The sequence below is a fragment of the Poecilia mexicana genome, unplaced genomic scaffold (genome assembly GCF_051168715.1).
Source record: "Poecilia mexicana isolate PSO_F unplaced genomic scaffold, ASM5116871v1 scaffold_11, whole genome shotgun sequence".
NCBI classification, from domain to species: domain Eukaryota; kingdom Metazoa; phylum Chordata; class Actinopteri; order Cyprinodontiformes; family Poeciliidae; genus Poecilia; species Poecilia mexicana.
The window spans coordinates 14758976-14784980 of record NW_028263380.1 but is presented as its reverse complement, the minus strand read 5'-3'; the positions used below and the strand labels follow the sequence as shown (position 1 = coordinate 14784980).

The following is a 26005-nucleotide window of genomic DNA, read 5'->3' as shown; positions in this document are numbered from 1 at the left end:
CACAAGACGATCCAATCCGTCAGCGGTTTGCGCCATCAGGCTGCCAGCCTATAGGTCCGTCACGCATCGAGCCGTTTGGCCCAGTTTTTCCACCCGTTGCATCCCTAAGCTGCTTCCTGGATTTCCAGTTACATTAAATTCATTTCTGCTGATCTGATTCACGTGCCGCAGAATCCCAGCGGAAAATCAGGACAACATCTACTGAGGCTCTGTGAAAGCATCGGTACTAATGAACAGAGGAAACTTGTTTTGCTGCTTCGCATCAACTCAACAAGAGAAAATATGTTGTCGCATAAAAAAATAAAATAAAACAATTTTGACGCTTAACCAAAATCCCTCCATTAGATGTGTTTAATGTGAATGTTTCACCAAATCCCAAGCTTTTGTTTTTGTAGAGGGATGTAGATAAAGAAATGTGTTTAGATCAGTGACCTCCATTAAAATGTAAATGTTTGAAGCTGATTTGATTCTGTAATCTCGTTTCCTTTCCTGACAACCATCTCAGCCAGAATGTGACCCAGATTTTTTTTATTTTTTTTACTGCTCCGTCCTACTGGCAGAAAGTAGGTGAGTGCATCTGTCTAGTTTTCTGCAGCACTTTAAATCCAGATGTTTTGGCCAAAAGGTTTTCTAAAAGCTGACTGAAAAATAAATTGCTTAATGAAAACCCATAAAGAGAAAAGGATAGATTTTTTTCCAAAGCAATGTTAGAACGACGTCCACCTGTTGCCGTTCCCCGCGGGAGGGAAAAACTCCCAAACGATCATGAACTCTGAGACTTTCCTTTGGCACAGAACGGATCTAAGTCAGCCCTTTGTGCTCAAATTAGGCTTATGGTGCATTTTATTTTCTGCTGAGCGATGTTTCCCAGGATATCCTGGCCGTAAAAAGATATTGTAACTCGAGCACTTTCATTCATCTCTAATAACAAGCTGACTCAAATTTAGAGGAGAGTGCAAGCATCGTTTCCAGAATCAATCCCTCCATATACTGCTCTCGCACAAAACACGGATCTGGCACTGAAAAAAAAGAAGTCGTCTCTAGGTTGCTTACAGATCTGCTTTTCCAACTCTCAAATGAAGGTTTCTGAAATATCTTTTGGTTCAGGTTAAATGAGAACAGTTTTAAATGAAAGGAATACAATGTCTTAGAGATGAGCTCAGTAATCCTGCTCCTGTACTGAATGATTGCTATTAGCTTTTGTAAAAAAATAAAATAAAAAACGCTCATACAGGAGACAAACGTTTGCCTTGACTGAAAAGTAAAAGTAACGATGGAAAGATGATGTTCAGTTCAAGGTCTCAGTTTATGGAACAATATTTCTGCGTTTAAAAGAGATGGGAATAAAATAAAAAAAGTGAAATTGAAAAAATTTCTACCTAACAACATCCAAGCTCTGGTAAAGAAAGAATGGGTCAACATATTGGACGACTTGTCCACCCATCTGGTGCCAGGAGGGGCATTAGTCACTTCTATAAATGTTATGCCCCCACCAGGATGGATTTACATGATTTTTTCTTTAAATCAATACCAATTTAAGTGATTAGATGGCAAGTTTTATTGAGTTGCAACACTTATTGATTTATTCATGCAGTCCATTACAGCCTATTTGGAATTACTTTTTAATGTCTCGCTCCACGCCGTCAATTGTGTCAACAATTAAACTCTATATTTAGGTGCCGATAAAGTTGGCAACTCATTTTTGAAAATCTTCATCCGTTGTGAAAACAAAATCTCAACTCTTTGTATGCTGATGCTTTACAGACTTGATGTATTTCTTGATAAAAAAAAAAAACCCCAACAACTTTGAAACTTATGAAATGTGTTTAATGTAACTTTAGATTATCTTAGTAACAGCAAAAACAGGCCAAACGACAAAGAGCTAACAAAAAATTAGTAACTATTTAGGGCAATTTCAGATTTATTTCTACAAAGAAAAGAAAAGCAGATAATTAAATTCCAATCTGGATAAACCTACTGAAAATTTTACAAACTGGTATGTCAAAAACCAGTGCTACATTCCTACTCTAACACACTAATATGATGTGACAAGGGGCCGTTTATGGCTATCTTCTTATTCTCCATTAATTCACAGAATCAACAGCTGCAACAAGCCAATAAATAATAACCAACACAGGTTGATTTCAAGTTTTATTGTTCATACTTGAAAACATGAGCTCATGCAGATCCAACAGAAGGAGAGGCAGAAGTCCTGACAGGATAAATCCATCCATCCATTAAGCCTCTGAAAACAAAGTGGTTCACATACGTCTGAAAGTCTGTCGGTTCTGCTACTTTCACACGATGCAAACATGGACTTATGACACGTCTAACCATTAGCGGGTACAGTTTGCAAAACCGGGTCACATCGGGAGACGGCTACCTACAGCACAGTCAGGTAAAGACGAGCCAACAAAACACACATCGGCTTCCAGCGGCCCGAAGCTGACTTTAAAGTGCGTTTACAGTCCGAGTACTGGAGGATTAGCAGAGGCATGGGGGAGATTAATGAGACCAGGATTCAAGTATGAAATGGAGCAGAATGAGCCCGAACAGGTGCGTAGCCTGTGTGATACAGGTGCATGTCAACGCATCACAATATCACCGAAAAGTTAACGCAGGAATTTGATTCAAAAGGTCAAACTTCTGGGTGATTTTAAATGTTTATTTCTGCTTATTTTAATAATTTTAATAACTAGTGAACCTCCAAAATGTAAATTTTTAATATTATGATATTTTATAAGATAAAATAAGGACTTTTAATTCAGAATCATCCCCAAACATTTCAATGGGTCTTTCCTTGACTACCCTCTTAAAGATGTGGTGGTTGTGTCCCCCCCCCCCCCTTTCACTAAACTTTCTGGTAAAATGTTTTAATAATCACTATGTGAACAATCCACTTCTTTAGCATTGACCTTGACAAACTGTCACGCTAGCAGGCTTCTCCATGACTGTGTATGTCATAACAAAAAAAAAAAATTTTTTTTAAATCGAATTACAAAAATAAACTTTTTGACCATATTCTAACTTATTGAGATGCACTTATAAATACGACTGATTCACTTGATTATTTACTGCACATCTACTTCTCCTAATTGTCTGTCGCCACAGTTTCATCTTCATCCGCTGATATTGAGCTGATTCCAACATCTCGTATGAACAGAATATCACTGAGCGCTGAAGACGGATGGGGGGGGGGGTGGTAATTGCATAATATGTGCAGCACGCAAACAAATACAAGGATGCGAGTTACAGCAGCACGTCATGCGGTCTTTGCAGGAAGATACCCTTGGTCCGGCTAAGCCCTGTTAGCTAAAGGTCACATTGTAACTCTGTGAGACCGTAGAGACACAGTCGATGCTGCTGACAACGTTTCACCTCACGTGCTCACTTTAGTTCCCGTGTACTCCCTGTTCGGTTGTGGATCTGCCAGGGGTCGTTCTGTAAACAGCTCTCGCATCCAGGCGTTGCACCGTGTTAGATCGAGGAAAAGACAGGAAGGCAAACTGGAATACTGGGACAGAAACCAGTGGCTTGGATGAGGGTTCCACTAGTAGTTGATGGGTAAACACAAAGAAGACATTTTTTTGTTGTTTTTTTCTGCATACCTTCCCACAGGATGAGTGACACAAGTTAATATTCCAGTTATAACAGACGACACTTCTCGTGTTCCCCCCTCCGTCGGTTTTCACCGTAATACAAAAAGTCATACAAAAATACCCCGACGTTACATTCATTGAAGAAAATTTGCAAACTACTTGTTTTTTTTTTTTTTTTAAAGTGCTATTTTACTGATAACATTTGTTGTTTTTCCTGTCACACCCTTCTTTGTCTCTCATCCATCGTCACGTAGTAAGTCTCTATTCAAAGACACCAGGGTTTGATTCACAGTATCAGGGTTTAACAGTTGGTGGCCAAACGGGTGCAGCTTTTAATTTAAGCGGGAGAAGAAGAAGAAGAAAAAAAAAAGGGAATTTAAATAAAGTTGGTTCAGAGCGTTCTGGCAGTGCCAAGAGTTCAGATGCTTCCAGGGAAGAGCAGCTGCCTGCAGGGAGCGCTGGTGGGAACGGTCACGCTGTCCTTGGAGGAGACGATGCGTCACAACAAACTAGGGGTGGGGGGCGGGGGGCGGGAGGAAGTAGCAAAGTTACGTCAAGGTCAGTTTCATCTAAGCTAAACTTGACAGGAATCCAGGCTGAAACTGGCATCTAGAAAAAAAAAAAAAAAACGTGGGCTTGACATGTTACTGCAGCCTGAGTTGGGATCCTACTGTTGAGGAGTAGATGTGGAAGGTGTTTGTTTGGGTGTCTAATTCAGCAGCGAGGTCGTCTCTCATGCCTCCATGTACTGAGGAGGGGGGTCCTTCGGCGGGATGGTCACCGCTTCCTCGTACGGCGGCAGCAGGACCTGCGTTGGAAACAAAGAACTGAAGCTCAGCGACTCCGAATTTAACAGAAAATCTTGTTTTTAATCTAGCTAGAGGTTCACTGCAAGTAAAAAATAAACTCTTTAGGAGATTGTTTCCCATTTACCTAATCTGGAATCTAAAAAAGAAAATCCATTCTCAGAAGAACAGGCCACAATCAAATCTTTCTTCAAAACACGTTGTTTTTAGCCAAACTGAATGAAGTGGTGCAGCCGAAGTTGCTGGATGTGTGTGGTCCTATCTATTCACTACTAAATTGAAATAAAAATAAAAAATTAAAATAGACAACAATGAGTTTAATTTGGAGATAATTGTTTTCTCCTGCACCCTACACTTTCTATTTTAAGAAGATTCTGATATGAAATTTTAACCTAGAAAATAAAAAAGGTGTCCAAAGGTGATGTCAGATTTCTTTCTAAACAAAACATCAAAACAAAAAGCAGAGAGAAAAGACCAAACGGAAAGTTAGGAATGAAGGAGACAAAGAAGTAAGTGATTAATTAAAGTTTCTGGTTTCCTCCCATCGCCCTGGGAGATGGTCATTTTACAGATCGCAGAACCAGCTCTAAGGAAGCGTCACACACAAGGCCGGCTTGTGAGCCGCTCTCTGTCAGAGGTCTTTCTCTATGAACGAAGTTATAAAACCAGCACTGCCGCTAATTCAGAGAGCGGGAGAGTGCGCTGGGAGAAACAGTCGGAGAGGCCCTGCGAACTCATCACGGCTAGGATTTGAAACGAAGTAGACAAGCAGACAGTTATGTAACGCTTCCAGAAGAAGGGAGCGCAGGAAGAGCTATGTGGAGAAAGGAGGGGGAAGAGGAGAGGAAGAGAGAGGGGGATGACCCTGGTGAATTTTAATGGCATTTATAGAAAAGCACAACAGATAGGAGGAAGCAGCTGGGTGCTTAATGTCCGAAGGCTGCGAAAAAAGCTATTTGAACACTCTTGGCTTTTCATTGGTAAAACCCCCCCCCCAAAAAACCAGAGTGCTTTATTTATCAGCGGGCAGAGTTAATGCAGAGATAAAAGCATGTTTTAGTGTGTTTTTAGTCCAATCTAAAATTGGATTAACCTTGCTGTTTGCCACAGATCTCTGCTGCATTCAGGAACAAATTGCTCTTTCATACGACTGTGATTAAAATGCAAGCAGCAGATGCTGTGGCCTTCAACTGGCCTGGTTACTTCAGAACTTTGACTACCCTTTTAATTCAGTTATGGCTTTTTTTTTTTTTTTTTAATGAATACATTTAAAATTTTAAAATATGCATTCATGTTCCCCTCCTGTGCAAAAAAAAAAAAAAAAAGCCTTTCCAAAATAAAAATTACAAGCAGAGTAGGAAAGCATCACCAGTATGTTAAAAACTACCTCAGGTTTGCCTCAGCTGGAATCAGAACCACAATCAACAATATCATTACTCTCCTTTGGTAACACTTATGTTTGTTTACTATCCTTTGTCCCTATATAATAGTAAGAATGACAGAAAAGGTGCAGCTTCAAAATAACAGCTGGTCTGTATTGAGTCTATTAGTTTTATTGTGTCCTCGGCCACTCTGCTGTTGCCTTCACTGTCGACTGTGATAATTTGCATGTGTGGTTTCGTGAGATGTTTTCCTTATTTGCTTGTGTTTTGTGTATTTCCATTTCACTTCTAAGCTATTTTGCAAGTAAATGGAAGTCTCTCTGGGCCAAAGCAGTTCAGAAGCTCCAAACTACAATCAGAACGTTTTCTCCTTTCACTATCCAGGAGTGAAAACAGTAACTGGAACATGTCTAATGTTTGCCGAAGGCCCGCATGATGCACGGTGCGACATCAGAGCCTGCCGGATTAGCAGCTGTAAACGGAGTCGTGTGCTTAAGAGGGGAAAGCGTCATCAGCGTGAAGGGTGGCCACTGGAGCACAAGGACAAAGTGACAGACAGATAAAGTGCTGCGCATGGAGTCGACCGGGGGTGTGAGGCAGATTAATGTCTTATCTATCAGGTTGGAGGATTATAAACACGACAGACACATGGAAACCATGACCGCGCTAAAGCCTCTTAGAAACAAACGGCGTTCACGCTGAGGGGGAGAGAAACGGAACGGCAACACCTCCTCAGGTGACGCCAGCAGAAACCCGTCGACTGTCAGATCGCCGAGTCCGACCGAACAACAACTAAACACCGAATCAGGCAGGATTCACCACCCGGTACACAGTCTACGCAGCTGCGCTTCTATTTACAACAATTATTTCCGCGCAATTACTCAACACAAGACGTTTGAACAAATCTCCAGTTCAAGTTCCCGTCAAACAGATGGAGGACGAAATGAAATCACAAAGACTCAGACCCAGTTTTCTGGGAAGCTGCCGCCCGCTTCCCAGAAAACTGTAACTCAGCAGGTAAAAGTTGTTTAGGTAACAAAGAGAAAAGGAAGAAAATATTTCAAGCTTTCACCTTTTTCCACCACTAGATCTTAATTATAAATTCCAGCCTGAATTAAAACTAAAACTAATTTCAGTTCATACTCCACTACTTCGTATTTCTAAGCTGATCTTGCAACACAAAGCGACAACTTCACCTTTCTTTAATAAAAATCTTTAATAAAAAAATGGAATATATTTAAAAACAATTTTTTTTTTTTGTTGTCAGATTTATGCCGCGCCAAATTATTTCTGAACTCTTTCCACGTCTTTGCCTGAGCAGGTATTCGACATGGTGCTGTAAACTCTAAACCTGAATTCAGTCTTAGATGTGGATTTTCATCGCAACCACAATCAGACAATAACTGTGCCTGAATTTTGTGAATCGCAGCTCAAGCGACGGCGGCTTACAAAGAGCCTTTCAGGCAGAAGCGTGACCTCTCTTACCGTGTAAATAAAACCTGAACACGTTGAGAGAGGAGAGGAGAGACGGCGACTCACCGTCGTGTCGTTTGTTGTGACGTAAACCAGGACTTCCGTGGTGCCTCGGCCGCTCACGTATCTGTAGCAGTTCCACACACAGCCAATCAGGTAGGCCTGCACACAGGAAGCAAAAGGATAAACCAAACAAAAGTATTAACACGCAAAGAGCCTTCAGTTATGCTGATGATGTTTTGTTGTGAATATATTCACGAAGGTGGGTTAGAGAGTGACACGTGACGGCGTTATTAGAACGCTCTGGATCGTTTCCTCGTCCTTACTGAGCCTTCGCCATTCTACCAGAAGCCACTTAACAGGCATGTCTTGCTTCACTGAGACTATACCTGAATGAAAGGGAGGTCTCTGACTTGGCAGAAGAAGAGCAGATTCATTGTGTGTGTGTGTGATTAGCCTGCTGAGTCGGTGCCCCTGCCAGCACTGGGAGCAATCAACCAGGAAGCCAAGCAGAGTGCAAGCCAATCACTTTACCATCTGCTGAGCCGGACCTCCCTCTCCGTGTAAGGTCAACTCAAGCAGTCGGCATCAATTTGCTCGAGTTTGAAACGTTGCCTCGCTCGTCAACTCGTTGTTATTCCTCGCGTTGCTTTTCTGTCCACAATTTTATTCTTTTAATCAACTGTACACGGAGTACGAATGTGCATTTTCTTTCTTGTGGTTTGCGTTTGATGCATTTCTTATTGGATCTCACGAGAATCACTCCAAAACAACAACAACAAACTCTTTCCTTCAAGTTTCTGCATCTCCTTTTCAACCCAGTCAACTCAAGACATTTAAATCTTCCTCTTTCCTAAATCGTCTTTTCTTTCATCTTCTATCATCTTTTCTTTTTTTTAATCCAGCTCTTCCTTTTCCCCCCCATCTGCCGGTGTCATCTCTGCCAAGTGCAGTCAAGTGAAGGATGTTGGCTGGAGGAGGAACGTCAGCAGGTGCTCACTAAGGAGTCCTTGAGCGTTAGCATCTGGTGCTTTCTGCGGGTCTCGATGCTCTGTACAAAGAACGGCAGCAATTATATGCCGTCCTTGTATACGGCGGCCCGTGTCACGAGCGCATCGTTTTCCAGCATGGACTCCATAAGCTGAACCCAGTTCACTGTCAAAGGCACGACATCTCTAACTGTTTTGACCCCGGGCTGTTTTCCAGTGGCTGCTTCCTGTCATAAAAACCCCGGCTCTGGCTTCGGATATCCGCCGACAACGGTTCTAATCTCGGCTTAGAGGAGAAACGACTTGATTTGATTGTACAGATGACTGCAACTTTATGCCCGATCACGTCCGAGAGCCTCGGAGTGTAGCTGCGCCTGGAGAGTCATCCGTGCATGAAGGGAGAATCGGTTTGACAAGAGTTGGATTCCTGACGTCCACGACCCTCTGCTCTCTGACGGCAGGCCTTTTCCAAAAGGATCCATGCTCTTTAGATTTGTTCAAGTTACAACTACAAGCTTCAATTTGTTTTTTTTCATTGTTTATGCGATAGACCAACACAAAGTAATGGGAGACAAATGTATTCCTGAGCTGTCGGCTATGTTCCTTAGTCTTCTGTCTGTTCACAGATATTCTCAAACATTTTTAGTTTCGAGGAGCGCCTACCTTGAAGGAGAGGATGCAGCCAATGAAGAGCAGGACTGCAAAGACTAGGCACATATTGTTTGTGGACATGATGTCCTCCTTGTAAGGGAATGTCCCCGGCTGGACAAGATGCGCAGAGGAAGAAAAAGAAATCAAGAACAAAAGCATCTTTAAATCAAGGAGGTCAACAATGATCACTTATTCTGCATGGCTAATATTTAATTTAACGTGTTAATTTCACTAAATGATTCTACAGTTAAAAAAAAACAAACAAACTGCTGTCTCACTGCAGTTTTAAAAAATAACACAAGAACCTCTAGAGCGGGTGTTTGAGATTTACTGAGCTGCTGCTCACCAGCTGTTGAAGGTAGTCCTGCACCGTGTTGGGATAAACCACCACACTAATGGCCACCAGTGTGTTAAGGGCAAAGTCGAAGATCTGGTAGCAGAAGAATGGAATGATCCAAGCAGCGTGTTGCTACGAGGGAGAGATTAGGATTAAACCGAGAAACTCATTTTCTGTTAAATCCAGATTGGGGTCTGTTTCACGTCGGCGTTGCGCGTTCTTCTACCTTGTAAGCACCATATGTTGCCATGCCGCATATGAGAATCATGAGAAGGGATATTGCAGTTGCAATGCAGATGTCTGCAGGAAATGAAAGCGAAAAACAAAAGACAAAATAACATTAGAAGGACAGTTTACAGACGGAAAATAAAAAATTCATGCCTTCTTAAGGACTGTGACTCAAGATGCTGCATGTTGGTGATCAGCACAATTTCTACTGACTGGTGCAATAAATGATGATTGTTTTTCTTAAAGTAATCCGTGGACGGCTTAAATAATTTGTGTAACTAACACTGTAAGCATATTTCATTCTGCAACACATGTTGGTCAAAAGACCAGTTTTGGTGTTTAAGAAACATCTATTTTTTATATATATTGTTATAGTTTGATGTATTATTCTAAAAAGGCTATTGCTTTTAAATGGTTGGGATTTTTTTTATTTTTTATTAAAAACATTCAAAATAAGCAGAAGATTTAATTTAATAGCAAACTTGCGTAAACTTATGCACCAGAGATGTAACAGGAAGATGCACGGTGACAGAAATCACATGACTTTTTGTTTGATTGGTCTTGATCAGTGATCAGCTGAATGGAAACTAAATAAATCTGATGTTTTTTTCAATCTGTAATTCCACCATACAACAGCGCTGAACGGTCCCACTAACAACACTCTTCACCGTGGAGATTATTTACTGAAGGAAGACGACTTAGGCTTAGCTATTTTTAATCTTAGCTAAATTTAAAGAGTTTGTGCTTATTAGTCATTAGTTGTTTAAAACTTTCTGAAAGTTTTATACGACACTTGCTGCTTATGCATCAAAGCAAGTTCAAAACGTCAACTCTTATAGCATTTTATTTATATTAATAAAGCTCAGTTTTATATATATATATCCTCTTTTATGAAAAACAAATAGTAAAGAAGACCAATCAAAACAGAAAGCCTAGAAAAATAAATATCGGAAATGCTGTTTCCGATATTGCTTATAACATAGGTGTTAGACAGGAGACGGAAACTGCATTTTCATAAAACAAAAACCATACGGAGCCTCTGTCCTCAGTCTGCTATGAACAGATCACAACCAACATGATGTCAGAGGTGCTAAGTTTACCAAAATCTCACACGTTCTCAAGTCTCACTGATGAGCCACTTGCTACTGTCAGTGAAGAACTAAAAGCATAAACTGATAGGGGCTCCTGTGTATTCTCTGTGTCAAGGCTCCAAACTGTTACACTCATTAATATTCTCATGCTGTATATCAATGTGTTCAGGCTCTATGGTCATCCAACATAAACCTTACGTTTAACAGTATTACACAAAGATTATTTTGTCAAATTAGACATAGTGTCACTTTACGAATACCCTTAGCACAGACTGCAACATTGATAATTCCACAGTAACTATACAGTCATATAATAAAATACAAACATGTCGCTCTTATTGGTCAAAGTGGAATAATGGGGTTTTGCAAACATAGGTTCATCATTATCATGGGATTGATTGCTCTTGTTGTGTATTTATTTGCTGCTGATTCACAATTTACCAGCAAGTTCCCAAAGTTTCTATTACAAACATTTCTGTGTATAATGATCAGTAAAGATGGCGAAATATGGCAAAAGAAAACAAGAGCAAACAAAATAAAAATGTCAGGCGCTTTTGTCCACACAATCCCATTGGCTCTCGGTCTCTGCCCATTGCAGAGCAAACGTGTTGGGATGGGAGTTATAGTCAAGATGGCGGTTTTAATCTGAGAATTAGAGCAGTCATTTTTAATCAGCTGCCCGGGACGGTGTCTGAAGTCTTCCAGAGGCGACCGTGATGATGACAGTCGCTGCAGGGAGAGAACTGAAAATACACATCATGCAGTCTGATTTGTTCTCTGTGCTGCACAGCTATGTCTGTGCTGAGGGGAGCACTCTGAAAAAGGAAATCTGCCAGTTGGGCAGAACAGCTAGACACATAAGAACCCAGATGTAGATGGCACGCAATGAGTCTAGGAGAATCATGGGAACCATCCATGTCCACTTTTGAGTAACAAAAAACCAAAGCAAAACAAACAAACAAAAAAAACCCCCAAAAAACTTCAGAACACGATCTGGGTTTCCATATTAACACACAAAGCAGTTATCTCCTAATCACAGACTAGTGCTCAACTCAAAACACAAAACAAAGTCGTGGCCCTTACTTGCATCGTCCATGACATCGATGTCAGTTCCCAACTCGGAGCTGGTAAGGTGGTAGCGGTACTGAACTGGGTCATAGAGAGCCGACAACAAGATGAGTAGGACCACCGCATTGATTATCTGAGGGAGGAAAGAAAAGAAATAACGGCAAACTCAGCACCTGGTGCAGTAAACACATGCTTAACACATTTATAGTGGCATTTTTGGTGATCCTTAGTTGTTCTTATTGAGTCCAGCTCTTAGGTGTTATTTTTTTTAAAAATGTCATTACCGTAATAGTCTTTATGTTAGCATCGGGCTGTCACGGATTGGTCGTCTGCAGTTGGTCCAAAAAAATATCGCACACAAACAACCACTCTTATCACTCTTAGAATGTAAATCCTTATTTCTATCCCCATGGCTCTATTTTAAAGTATTGTTAATAGTAGTGGAGTCAAACTAACTAAAATAAGGTCAAGGATTTGCAAAGCTTACTGAACTATGTTTAAAACCACAGATTAACTTATGAGTAAAAACAGAGGCAACTAGCTATATTTAACCTGTTACATTTTGTAGGACAAATTAAAGACTGGTTACCTAATTCGTAAAAAGAACCAAACCAGGTGAAGCTTTCTGAGAAAACTAAGCAGTTACTTAAAATACCAAGAAACTGTCCTGGAAAGGTTTAGTTTTATAGGCTTATTTTGTCTCCTACCCTGCTAGTTTTCAAGCTGAAACCCAAAGGTGTTGGGGGGGAAAAAGACAAAAAAATAAATAAATAAAATAAAATAAAATAAAAGAAGCCTTTAAAAAAAAAAAAAAAAAAAAAAATTTCATGAACCTAATGAAGTTTACACAACCCGTATTTTATAAAATCTATTACTGGAATAGTTTAATTTTGCACGGCTGTGAACTTTCTCGACTGTGTCCGACTTTAGAAAGGGTGTACAGAGGCATAATTTTTTTTTTTTTTTTTGGGGTGGTGGGGAGGCAAAGATTTTTCTTTTCTTTTCTTAAATGAATTCATGTTTTGCAAACATTGTACTTATATATACATACTCATAGGCCCATATCAGGTTAAGTTATTTATTTATATATAGGAATGTTTTGAATATAAACAATAGTAGTATTTGAAATGTAGAAATTTAAAATACATTGTTTTTAAACATCAAAAAGGTGGAAATTAAAGGTGGTATTAAATCCTAGTAAAATAATTTTCTAATGAACAGGGCACCAAAAGTGGCTCCAGCCCAGGTACCCACATCCTTCTATATCCATCTATGTAGTATAGTTTTCGAGATGGAGCCCTTTTAATTTGGTTTAGATGCTTTAAAAATATTTGGAAAATTACCTGTTTTAAGTTATCACAAACGTACGTATTGGCATTTTTATTTATTTTGCTTTCCCTCGCAATAATGTACTGATCAGTTCATGCGACATAAATGAATACTGTAAGCCTTCTTACGGTGACCATCGTACTTTCTGCTATTATATAAAGTTTTCGTAAGGTTGTTCCATGTATGTTAATATCTCGTTGTGAAATATCTTAAGTACTTTTTTTTTTCTTTAGGACATAAATGCACCACAAACCTATGATATAAATGGAAACTTTCCGTAAGAAGGAAAGAAATAAAAAAATAAATCCAAACTATTTCGACTATTTCTGAGTCATCTGACAGTTTTTATTGCGTCTTTTTTGTGTTAATAGTCTGAATGGTTTAAAAGGCCGTTTTCATGTGCAGTTCCATCTCAACCTTACACAGAAATAAACATGCAGTGAATAAATCGATTTTCAATCAGTTTTTTTTTTTTTTGGCATCTAAGAGTTAATAAACACGTTTTCACTGAGGTTCTTTGAATGTGTAAATATCTGAAATTTTAAACTAAGATTTGTGACTGCATACAAAATAGACCAGCAAACATCGCAGTAAGCTTATTGTGAGAACGCAAAAGTTTTGGAATGTAACGCAAAAGAAAATATTTTTTTCCCCATGTCCCCTAGAGGGCTCCGCACAAACTGAATAAAGATTTAACAATTAAAAAAAATATGTATATATAAAACAGTGTTTTATAGAATCTGTAATGAGTGTATAACATTACAGGTAAAATATGATTTTAGATTTCGAGCTAGTGCGGATCACGGATGGTTTAACGGAGGGAAACACCTGCGAGGCGGATGCTAACTTCGTCGTCTAACGGTCGCTTCAGCTCATTAAACCGGGGGAATCCGAAAAATTTCAAAGTAGAAAAAAAAAAAAAAAAAAACTCACCAGCAAGTTCGCTTAGTAGCTACTACCCAACTTGGAAAACATTCCACTGACCCACCCTGCTACACATTCGGTGCCCACAGGAGTCATAGGGAAAAGACTGGACCTTACCATGTACCATATTCCCAGAATAATGGTGCCCGTCCGTACATGGCAGCAGAGGCAGCAGCTCGTCGAGTACCACCGGTCCCACGGCGAAATCATCTTTCACTAACGCTGTGTGGGTTTTTTTTTTTTTTAAGCGGTTAATTCATGAATGCTGCTCCCCGACAATAATATTAAAGATGCTCTAAGCTACAGTGTCAGAAGCAGGTGAAGCGGCTGGCGCAGCATCCAGTGGACGTTTGAACTGGGTTTTTTTTTCCCACAGAGTGTGGAGTCGTGCGAGCGGAGAGGCAGAGGGAGAGAGAACCGTTAATCTGGTTTATCCTTCCGTCACGTGACCAGGGAGGATTTTTTTTTAGGGTCAAAACGAGAGAAGAATGATGATGATGATGATGATGATGATGATGATTACGGAGAATGTTTTGTAGTAAATATAACAATCCCAATATATTAATTTGAAACTTTCTCGTTACGTTTTCTTGCAATTTATCCTTTTAGCAGAAACAGAATCTCGTAAAAGCGTTCGTCCTTATCGGACGTTTCACATTTGTCATTTTACAAACAATTTTTTTTAAACGCTTTTTCTAGAAGGGCGGTTATTGCGGTAACCAACACTTTAGCAAAATAGCTCTAGTTCGGTCAGTTTGTTTTGACAGCAACTGCGAACATCTATTTTCAAGTCTTGCTACAAATTCTCAACTGAATTTATTGTATGTCTGGACATTGAGTTATTTATTTTTATTTTTTTTAAATGCATTCTTTGATCTAAACCACTTTGTTGCAGTTCATATTTTATATTTAGGGGTTTCCATCAGCTGGAAGGTGAACCTCCACCCCATTCTCAAGTTTTTTGTTTTGCATATTAATTTTTCTTCCACCCTTTACTCCGTGTATCTATCTAATTTCTCTTTCCAATAACTTTGACCAGCACTGTGTCCTTAGAGTACTTGGTGCAATAAACTACAATCATACATAATAACATATATTAAATTAATATTTTCAACAGTAACATGAGCACACAGTGCTACGGAAAGATATTTTTTTAGATATTTTGCCCTTAAATCATTTCCAAACAGTCTCTCAAAGATATTTTAATTTTCGGAACATCTGAACTGAGGGATTGGGCTTCATTTCATGTCAGTCTGTGCAGATGGCCTAAACCAAGCCGGACAGCTGGGCCACCAGTAAACACAGGGCTAAGCTCTGTTAGGTGAACTGCGTCATACTCAGATTGGGGATTTTCCTCTTCTGAAATGACACAGCTCCCTCATTAAATGCTCAAGCACAATTCAAACATGTCTAAGTTCAGGTCCATTTTTTTCCTGAATCCACGTTTTGAACCGCCACATAGCAGAGACGGGGCTCCAACGTTGCGATCCAGACTCTGGAAATTATTTCTCTCGGTTATCAGAAATTGCGAAAAACACAGCTGTTACTGGATACTTTAAATCTAGTTAATATCTATCTGTCAGTTCATAACATCTGTTGCTTTTAATCAGTGAGACCTCTGAGTTTCAGGCGTCATGAGAGTGGAGCTCCACCTTTACAAAAGCAACAGGAGGAGTCCGTTTTTGAGCAGTCAGCCATCGCAGCGTGACCTCTCACTGTTAGAATATGCTGTGACGATCCACTGTGGTGCAGCCGAAGGCACATAGAGATGTTGGAGATTGTAAGAGATTAAAAGCTGCTAAATCCTAAATGAACTAAGAGATAAGAGAGTGAGGGAGAGAGAGAGAGAGACGGTGAAAGAGAGAGACAGAGAGAGAGAGAGATGCAGTAAAGGGGGTCAGGTTGTGTGAGTAACATGCCACGTGACTGCCTCAACACATTGACTGAGGCAGCAGCTCGGCCTCGGGAGGGGGAGAGCATGGCTGCTGACATAGATTTGCACCAAAACATCATGTCAGTTTTAGCTTATTTTATATTACATAAAATATATTTATGTTGTGGAAAAACCTTAAAATAAACATGTTTATGGAAGTGGCATAATTTCAAATAAAAATTCAGGAAAAAAAAAAAATCTAAACACTGTTGGGAGTTTTCACTTTTTTTTTTGGAGTAAGATTATGGCACAGCAATGGAAAATTAATTAATTTATTCTCACACATCAATGACTCACATTGAGCTTCACACAGTTGATCATAACATACTAACAGAATGGAAACGTTGGTAAGATTCTCGAGTCAATCTTATCTAATATTTATAGAATGTCTTCCTACCTTAACATGTATGCTGATGATACATAAGTTTATACACACGACCACAGTCCCAAGTAAGCGTGACACTAATATATTTCTTGCTATGTTCTTTTTGTATGCTTGTTCTTCTATTTTAAAATAAGCCGCTTTCAAATAGCCTTCTGGGCGAATCGTGCTGAACAACTGAACCTGCCTTGCCATACCTTGCATTGTCATTTCATTTATCATTTCTTGCCTTGCCAAGAAATGAGGAGGCTGCTGTATCACATGTCAGAATCAGGCCCAATGAAATCCACAAAATGATATGAAGCATTTCTCATTTAATTCTTTCCAGAACAAACATAGAAAGATCATTATGATGTCCTTAACAAAATCATCCGAGATTTTCTAGACACAACTGTATAAATACAAGAAATAATTTTACTCATTGGTACAAAGGGAACAAAATGGGCACCTGAATCCACAGTGTAACATCATTTCAGACCTACAAACATTAATCAACACCAGTCAATTAACATTTTAATATTTCAAGAGTAATTCAAGAGTCAGAAAAAAAACATGGATGCCCATAAAAAGTAGGAAGTTTGCAAGTTTTCTTCTAACATAAAGCTGTTACAGTATTCATAACAAGAGGTACTCTAGAACAAAATAGTTAAAGTAAAAAAAAAGACTGGTCTTTTGTCTCTTTTTTTCCCCCCTACAAATACTATTACCAAAGTCATGCAAAAAAAAAAAAAGAAAAAAAAAAAAACCTGACATCAAAACTTGCAAAAGGATGGAAGCTATAAAAAAGGACTCCAACAAACTTTCTATACGGTAGATTAAGGCAGTAGAAATTAATTTCTTTTAAATGTATACGCTCAAACAACTTGAATGAAGAGTTCAAACTGCTCCATGTCACATTTTTGCAAAGCTCTTTATCATTAGGCTTTTTTTTTTTGTTTTTTATTTATTTAGTTCATTTAAAAAAAAATTCTGCTTCATTCTTGGGAAGAAAAAAAAAAGTTTCACGGCAAAAACCGTTGGAAAAACAATTCGTTCGCAATAAAAAGAAACTATACAGGTTTCTGCACAGTGCAATCACAAACTAGAAAAAAGCCCTTACAATCTATACATATGGCGTGGCTTTTTCTAGGAAAAAACTGGAAGAAATCCTGTAAAAAGTCATTTAGAGAGCAGAAGAACGCATTTAAAAAAGCATACAAGCTACTTAGAAAAGGACAGACTTAATCATAATGATAACTTTGATTAAAAAATAGAAAAACAGCATTTTCCGATGTTACTATTTCATTGCCTTGACTCATCAGCCTCAAATCTCAGTCACAGTGCCTCCTGGTGGCTTCTACCAGTCACTGCAATCTCAAGGAAATTTAATTTGTCGACATGCAGCAAATTTCAATCTAAATTTCAATATTTTGAAAATGCACTAAAAGCCAAAGAAAGGTATTGAACAAGGTAGGAGGAATTAACTCTGAACCTTTTGTAGACTTTTTAATCTCCCGATATATCAAGACCATATTCATCTGAAAATACGCAAGTTGGATTGTTTGAACATGAAGAATGTCAAGGAATGTCATTAAGGAATCATGAAATCTACATTTATAGAAGATCATATATTGTAAGTGCTTGTTTTGTTCTTTTACTAATTACCCTTACTGTCTAAAACAGCCAGGTTGGAATGCTTTAACTTACAACATTTAGCTGTAATTAAACGGTGCGAGGAAAAACGACCCGCTTGATTTAGAGTGAGAGTGAAGCAGTCTACATCAAACATGAGAGCATGACATATTAAAGAGTTCATTACGGCAGCACCATGTGTCCATACAACAGGCAGCTTTGATTATATTTAAAAACAAGACTTAGAAGCTAATGGTTGAATTTACCACAGGTTCAAAATTATACATACTGGCTCAGATACATATTTTGTATATGCCATCCCACTAATGTTTGTTTAAAATCCCCTAGCAAGCTGCAGAGAAACCTCAGCTTCTGGCATATTTCTGGCTGGATGTCATCCCGGCGCACGCATGAATATAAAAATGAATGGATTAAGCTGTCTGCAGCAAACTTCTGTAACTGGCCTCAATTTCAATTTCATTACAAATTGATGGACCATGATGAAAAGTTGGATCTGTTAAAACCAACAACATAAAAGGAAACCTACCATTCCTCTCAGGTGGAATGGTAGGTTGACTGGATGGTCACACATCCAGTCAGAATTATTAAACTGGTTGACTGATACTCAAAACATGCAGTTTTCTGGATTTTGCTAGTGGATTGAAATTAACATATCAAAAAGGGGGAGAACATAAATATTTGAGCTTGCTTGTATCATTTTGGAAAAAAAATCATCCTAAATTCAAACCTGGACACTTAGGCCTTGTTTTGAAATCATCAAAGCTGGACTCTGTAGACAAGAACAGTTCAAATCAATCGTTAAAGGTTCATTTATGTCGATAATGAACGTATGTAAGCTTCTGAATGGAACTGTAATATTACAATAAAATGGTGTTGAATATATCCTATTTCTGTTTAAGAACTGAGAGTATTTTTTTTAGCTAACAATATAAACAGATCCTTCTAAATCACAGAGAGGGAGTGTAAAATCAACAAAAAAACAAAGTGCATCGTTTAGGGCGACCAGCCTAACTCAGACTTTGCGAGCCAAAAGAATAATAAGAATAATAATAATAATTAAAACCCGCGTTGTAGTTTTTGGGTTGGCAATTACACACACTCCTGTTGGATAAAAAGAAAAAAAAAGATGGAAATACACTTGCAAAACTATTAAACATGTAGCATTACTGAAATCCCACCTGAAACTCTGACTCTGGTTGCAGTTTAGCAAATAGTGCAAAATTAGTTACAATTAACAGTCCATAGGACCACATGTCACTGCTGTACAGCAGGTTAGATCTGCTGCTCGCTGTCCTCTTGTCGCCATTAAAAAGTTACACATCTAAGACAGAAACTGTACCTGGTAATTATTGCATGAGACACTCCTAATCATTTGCATAACGTTTGTATAGACTTGTGTTGGTCCTTCAAGTTTCCCTTCTGACCTTCTTCTTCTGGGAGGGCTTCTGAGGTTCGACGGTTTGCTCGGACTTCTCTGTCACAAGGCAAAACGGCAGAGGTCAGTCTAGAGCAAGTATTTTAGCGCATATGGAAAGAAGTGAAAATCGTTGCTACATTGTGATTCACAGAGCCTGAACTCACTCTGAGCAGATGATATGCTGGTGTTCTGTGAGTTTAGCGGCGGCGCAGGATGCTCTAGGACTTTGGTTGCTGCGCTGTGTATGGAAGCTGCACTTGGAGTCTATAATCAAACAATTACAAGAAAAGTTGCAAAAGAAAAACACGTACTTTTACAAATTGATCTGATTTAAATATTTTAATTTAAAAAAAGGATTTGTGTTGCATTTCCTACTTGAGCATCAGCTGCAGGCTCCTCTTCTGCTTTCTTCTTCTTTTTCTTCTTCTTCTTAGATTTGGCTGCTCCACCTGAGGGATCGTCAGTGTCCTTCTCATCTTCTGATACCTTCCATAAAACAAAGAAAAAAACATTTTGAATTCTACATAATATATATATATATATTAAAACAAGGGTTTTGACATATTAGGGTAAGTTTTGATGAAGGCAAAAAGTGCAATAATTAAGTAAACCCCAATGTGAAATCCATGTCTATAATCCGTTGAACTGAATTACTGAAATAAATTCACTTTTTAATGATATTCTAAACACAGCTGTGAAATATACAAGGCAAAAAAAATCACCAAATGCCACAAAAGGAATCCATTATTTTTTCCCCTTTTTCCCCTTATTTTCATCCTTTGCAGATAAAAAAAACACTCTTATTTAATTCTGAACTATTTTCATAAACAAAAGTGATGCATCTTATTTTGAGTCTCAATCAAACGGGCTGTTTCACACGTGGCCAGTAGGGGGCGCTGTTTAACCCAAAATGAAAAAGTTGAAAAATATTTTTTTTTAAATTTTGAAGTAAATTTACAAGCATCTCAAACTGCAGCCTGGCACCTCAGAGCCCCTCGTTTGCATGAATGATTTCTTTATTATTCTAAGTTCGTTCATGCAAGATTGTCTATTTAAAAGAACAGGAAACAAACAAACTATTCAGTACCAGTTCCTTTTCTGCTGGTTAACCAAACTAGTGCTTAACCATGAACCCAAAAACCGAGATATTAACAGAGCTACGACTTGTGAGTGTTCGTATACAGTATGAACAACAACAACTGAAGTGTGTTTAACTATAAAACCTTGGGCTGATCCTTCTGCAGGGTTGCTGCTGCCGCCGCTGCCGCCACCACCACCGGCGCAGGAGGCTCTTCGTAGTTCCCCCAGTGCTCCGCTGGGGCATTCCAGTCGGAGGAGGAATCTGCTGCCGTCCCCTCTGGAAAACATGCAGCAGAGAGCTGCAGGTTAGATATCAGAAAGAAGAGCATCCAAACAAGCTGCAGTCACTTCTAAGGCTGTGTTCTGTAGGAGGAAACAGTGGCTACTCACTGACTCCTGACCACTGATCGTCAACAATGGTTTGGTTGGCCCACTGCAACTTAGCTGAATTTGATAACGGATCTAAGCGAGAAGGAGGTTTCGTATTATTCATTTTGTAAGGCTATGAAATCCATTCTGGCTCATTATGAAACTCTTCTTTTTTTATTTCCTGGACAGAACAAGCAGGAAGTAGATGTGATCAGTTAGCACCAACCTGCAGAGTTCAGCTGCACCACAGAAAAGGGCATCGTCTTCATCTTCCCGTCCATGCTGCTCCAAGCGGCCGCTGACAACACATGGAGACAAAGATGTGGTTGGAATGCTACTGTGATTTATTTGTCAATAACAGAACAATAGTCTGCTAAGTTATTGCTTGTACTTTTAACTAATTCTTAAAAAAAAGAAAAACTCCTCCGAAGTTGCTACAGATGCATTACTTTGTTAATTATTATCATCCTATTAGAGTTAGAAGAGATTTAATAAGTCATAAAAAGCCACAATCTGAATGGTTATTCAGCACCCCTTTACTGTGACACCCCTAAATAAAATCCAGTGCAATGAAATGCCTTCAGCGTTATAAGAAACCCCGTTTACAGTTTGTGCTTTGGTAAGCTAAGACACAAACTGAATATTTTTTTGCCTACATGCTGTGGTGGAAGAACTACCACATCATGTTGGACACACCATCCACGGTGTAAAACGGTGGCGGCAGCATCATGCTGTGGATATGCTTTTCTTCAACAGGCCAGTCCAGCAAGAGAAAAACCTGCAAGAGGCTTAATGACTTCGGACTGAGGGAGAGGTTCAACTTTCAGCAGGATGACGACTCTAAACATGGCAACCTGAACTTCGGGTTGCCATGAACAGGCTTTCTGTTCAGTCCAGTCAAAATCCAGACCTAAGTCTTACTGACAAATGCACCAAAACTTGATCACGCTTGTTCAGAGATTAACTCAATCATTTAATCTGACTGATACTGAGCCATAAGAATGGGCAGTGCCTAAGCGGCTTTAAGAAAAAGCACATGCCACACCTTTCAGTTTGTAAAAGAATATTGGAATCATGTGTGACTTTTCCTATTCCTATTTATCCTGCGTTTGTATTAATAAAGTACTTTTGAACTGAACTGAATTACGCACCACTTTGCTGATCCGTCTCATAAACTCTTGATACGATATGTGAAAGCACGCAGGGATAACAGTGGTACCTTGAGACTCCTGAGCCCAGGGTTGGGGGTCAGACTGGGACCTGTACTGTCCAGATGGAGGTATGGAGCTCCACTTCTTTCCTTCCACAGAACCAGCTTGACCAGCGGCCTTCAACGGAACATCAGACCAGCCTCCACCGTTGACTGTAGGCTCCACTCTCCACGCAGAGGAAGCTACAAATAGAAGTAGCAAAAAAGAGGGAAACGCGTGACTTGCGATACTGCTGCTGGACATCCTGGGTTACATTCATAGCATCTTTATGTAACTGTTGCAAAACTTAAAATGAAACAAAAGAATTTCAAGTTTAATGTTTATTTGTTTCCTCTTAGGTTTATCTCCCCGACATTAAGATGTAGCAGGTCTAAGCTTATTTTTTTTAAAAAGTACAGAACAGACTTACAGTTCAATGTTTCAGCTTTGCCTTTCCCACTGGCTCCGTCTGCCTTTGTGATCGGTCTCGATTGCTGGTTCTCTGCATCACATGTAGAGCAAATAACGTGTCGATATCAACTTTGCGACATCGTACTCAACATATAAAGCCTGCGTTAGCGAGTCTAAACAGCCACTTTAAACTTGGGCGTGGCATCAAATTCTCTTATTGAAACAAATGGGAACAATGAGTTTGATCTTCAGGGGACGATTACCGTTGTTTCCTCGCTTCTTTTTGCTCGTTGCCGCGGCCGCAGGTGTTTCGACGTGGGCCTTGGAAGCTTTGTCGCCTCCAGGGCTCCCAGAATCCTCTGAACCTTTGTCCTTCCTTCGCTGTTGCCGCTTCTCTCGATTGCTGACTTTAGTCTCCCAGGCACCTTGGGGAAATACAGACGAAGCAACAAGGAATGATTAAGCAACAACTACCTTCTATAAGAATAAACCTTTTTTTTTTTTAAGACTTTTTTTGCACAAGTGCATTGTAGAAGTATTGGGGAGCCTCTGTGAACTTTAATTCACAGATGAATTTAGGGTCAGACTTTGATTTAAATCTTTCCATTTTTTCTTTCTGATTGTAAGTTTCGAGTATTCGCCCTGTTAGTAGGTGAACCTCTGAGTAATGTTAAAATGTTATTCTTGCCTGGTCTGTCAGTTTAGGTGCTACATTGGATATTTAAAAGTTGGAATTTTGTTTCATAACCTAACATTCCTAACTTGTATTTCTTTCTTGGGGGGGGGGTTCACTAATGCTCCCTAACAAACCTCCGAGGTACTTTTAAGATTTTTTTTTTTTTTGTAAAAACCTTTGAACAGCTTACAATGTTAGTCTGTCATTTAAAATCTCAATAATATGCTTTGCAGTTCAAGTGTAGGTGGAATATCCCTGCATATTACAAGGGGCTAGCCTATAGGCTAACAGTATAAGTGTCTTGAAAGTGACAACCCCTCCAGTGGAGACGCACCATCGTCCGGTTCTTTCACGTCACTGGTGACCAAAACCTGAACTGGTTTCACATCTGGCTTAGGTTCTGTCTTGGGTTTCTTCTTGGGTTTTTTCACCTGCACCGGGGGCGGCACCTCGTGCACCTGCTGAGATTTTGAAAATCAACAACAAAAATAGTTTGATTACTTTCTTCAGAATTAGACCATTACAAGACAGACCGCCAAATAAAACTGGTAGCTTACTTGTCCAACAATAACAGTTTCGATTCCCCTTAATTTTGGTCTTACCTTAACAGCTTTCATCTGTGTTGCTGTTTTTGAAGCTGCCACAATCTCTTTAACTTCCTCTTGAACAACGACCGGCGGCTGTCCATTGGACTGAGTCTTCTGCACCACAAAGACATGAAACAAAAAAACAAAAAAAAAAAACAAGCTATTGTTAGTTTGCTTTGTAAATACATTTGCTAATCAAGCTACATCACGCAACATAACAAAAGCTGACAAAGTGAAGTAAGTAACACTGATGGTCACTTCCTCAGTGCGCTGACTAGGATATTAGACAAGTTAACACTTTGTGCTAAAGCAGCAGCAAAAAACAGCTAAAAGTACAGATTTAAGAGAATTTAACAGACACCAAATAAAATGGTTGAGACAGACTATATCCAAAGTTCCGGATCTTGTCGGTTGTTTCCAGTCTACAATAATCATCAGCTATTAAAAGTTATCCAAAGAAGGAACACTATTAAACCAGCGATAGTATTGTGATGGTACATGGAGAAAAAAGGCTGGCACATCTGGCCCTACCCACCGGATGAAGTACACAGTGCCTCACTCTTACTTATGGGGCTGCATGACTGAAGGCCAATTAGGGTCATCAGCAATATCTGCTGGATGCAGTTTTTGGTCAAGTGTGATATATAAGGTAATTTGCATTAAAATCCTGCATGCCAACAACATATTTTGTCGATTTGGATTGACTTTGACTGCCTTTCATGCACACCTGTTACAGATGGTGATGAATATCCTAACATTGGCATGGTAGACAAATAAGGATCCACTGCAACTGATGGCAAGTTTTCATTTATCTGCAAATGTCGTATTTCAGGACGACTTTACTTATTTTCATGGACTTAAAAAAAACAATGAAGGATTCCTCAACTCTTTATTGAATCACTGAGGACTTTTTCAAGAGTCTTATGTGTGTAAATATTTGTCTCAATTTATAATAATAGAAAGGTATTATTAATCATAATCTCGTTTTTATTACAGGAAGGAAATGTGTTGCTATGGAAAGTATCACACGAAGGCTGTTTTATTAATGGAGGCTATCACTACTAGGCGCTATAACCTAATCAATGACGTGTCAGTTAGCAACACGTAGCTAGTTAGCATATCTCTCATTTTTTCCCCAACAGAAATTGTATATACTACATATTAACTAAGTCATGGTAGGTAAAATTTTAGTTTTTTTTTTTTGTAGTTTGTAATTCATTTATGGACACAAAAGGAGCGTCAAGCTAATACTTAGTTTATTATATGGGAGGCAGCTGAGGTAAACTAGCGTAAAATGGTAGCTGGTGAAAACAAATATAGCTATATATACTTTTATTTATTTATTTTTCTCCACTAGAGAGAGCATCTTTAGTAAGACACATTGAGGAAAATCGCTTGCTTCATTCAGCCATTGAGATGAGACGTGTCATTCCTACTTCCTCACCTTGTCGCCGGTTTTCTTTCTGTTTCTCTTCTTCGGCTCCTCTGGTTTGACACTTTTAATATTAAAGCTGGCCTTTCCTGTCTCCTCGCCGCCTTGGTTGACCTGGGAAGCCCGCTTTTTGCCGACCAGTCGCTTTCCGCCGCCGCCGCCGCAGAAAGCGGCCCAGGACGCCCCGAGCAGCAGCGGCAGCAGCAGAACGACCGCTGCCGTTGACAGGATGAGCCAGCTCGGGTAAAGCTCGGGCTTCAGACCCAGATCCACTCCGAACTGGGCCCGAACCAAGCCTTGTCCCGAAGACACCAGCTCCCGTAAACGGCTAGAGAGCAGCTCGGCTTTTTCCAGCGCGAAACTCCATAAGTCCCCTGCCATGTTTGACAAAATAAAATAAAAAAAAGGCGAACAAACCACACTAGCTGTTAGCTTTCATTTTACTCCGCATCCGTGTATCGGAGGAGTGGCTAATCTAATCTCGCTGCAAGAAATAAAAACTCCATGCAAAGCACTTAAAGATACTGTCCACTGGGGTATTTTCACTCTACTAACAAACACCCACTAATAATACAAGCACAGTTAAGTGGTAAAGTATTGATTTAAACCTATAGATTTCACAAATGTAACATAAAAAGCAAAATCAAGAAAAAAACTCACAGCCAACACTCTGCTTTATTTGTAAGAGGCTCAATAACTAAACTGGCCGGCTCCCATTAACAAACTCTTTATAACTCTGGTTATAATTCACCAAATTACAAAAACAGCGAAAAGTCAATTCATTAAAAAAGCAGAACTTGCATAAATAATTTGTCCTGATTTTGCAGAAAACTCTGGATGTAAGCTTGACATGCTGTCTAGAAATCCAATTATAACAGAAATATTTCTCACCAATCTTTCACTAAATGTTGGTGTAGGCTCTAGCAATAAGCACACAAGCAGCATTTTCCCCCCTAACAAAACTTGATTTTTATTTGCAAACTATATTTCACTGAATATAAAAGTCTAAAAAAACAAAC

At 39.3% G+C, this 26005-nt stretch overlaps 2 protein-coding genes across 2 annotated transcripts; both read right to left on the bottom strand.

Moving 5' to 3' along the window:
- Positions 1-2138: 2138 nt before the first annotated feature.
- laptm4b (lysosomal protein transmembrane 4 beta) lies at positions 2139-15322 on the bottom strand. Its single transcript, XM_014981244.2, has 7 exons — positions 13995-15322; positions 11640-11757; positions 9464-9537; positions 9247-9369; positions 8913-9011; positions 7327-7422; positions 2139-4407 (listed from the first exon to the last, which is right to left on the bottom strand). Exons 1-7 carry the CDS (start codon positions 14085-14087, stop codon positions 4333-4335), a joined length of 678 nt encoding a protein of 225 aa, XP_014836730.1. The 5' UTR covers positions 14088-15322; the 3' UTR covers positions 2139-4332.
- A 1164-nt stretch (positions 15323-16486) lies between these two features.
- Positions 16487-25457, bottom strand: mtdha (metadherin a). Its single transcript, XM_014981240.2, has 12 exons — positions 24999-25457; positions 23570-23668; positions 23302-23428; positions 22555-22716; positions 22311-22382; positions 21910-22083; positions 20917-20988; positions 20712-20783; positions 20465-20598; positions 19617-19727; positions 19406-19505; positions 16487-19298 (listed from the first exon to the last, which is right to left on the bottom strand). The coding sequence occupies exons 1-12, from the start codon at positions 25365-25367 to the stop codon at positions 19231-19233; spliced, it is 1560 nt and encodes a 519-aa protein (XP_014836726.2). The 5' UTR covers positions 25368-25457; the 3' UTR covers positions 16487-19230.
- Between the last annotated feature and the right edge of the window lie 548 nt (positions 25458-26005).

Excerpts from the sequence above, each read along its gene's own strand:
- laptm4b (XM_014981244.2), bottom strand. The coding sequence starts at position 14,087 with ATGATTTCGCCGTGGGACCGGTGGTACTCGACGAGCTGCTGCCTCTGC. Across the intron at positions 9,370-9,463 it reads CAACATATGGTGCTTACAAG|CAACACGCTGCTTGGATCAT; the intron begins GTAGAAGAACGC and ends TCTCCCTCGTAG. Across the intron at positions 4,408-7,326 it reads TCACAACAAACGACACGACG|GTCCTGCTGCCGCCGTACGA; the intron begins GTGAGTCGCCGT and ends TTTCCAACGCAG.
- mtdha (XM_014981240.2), bottom strand. The coding sequence starts at position 25,367 with ATGGCAGGGGACTTATGGAGTTTCGCGCTGGAAAAAGCCGAGCTGCTC. Across the intron at positions 19,728-20,464 it reads TGCAGAAGGATCAGCCCAAG|GTATCAGAAGATGAGAAGGA; the intron begins GTTTTATAGTTA and ends GTTTTATGGAAG. Across the intron at positions 19,299-19,405 it reads CAGCATATCATCTGCTCAGA|AGAAGTCCGAGCAAACCGTC; the intron begins GTGAGTTCAGGC and ends GCCTTGTGACAG.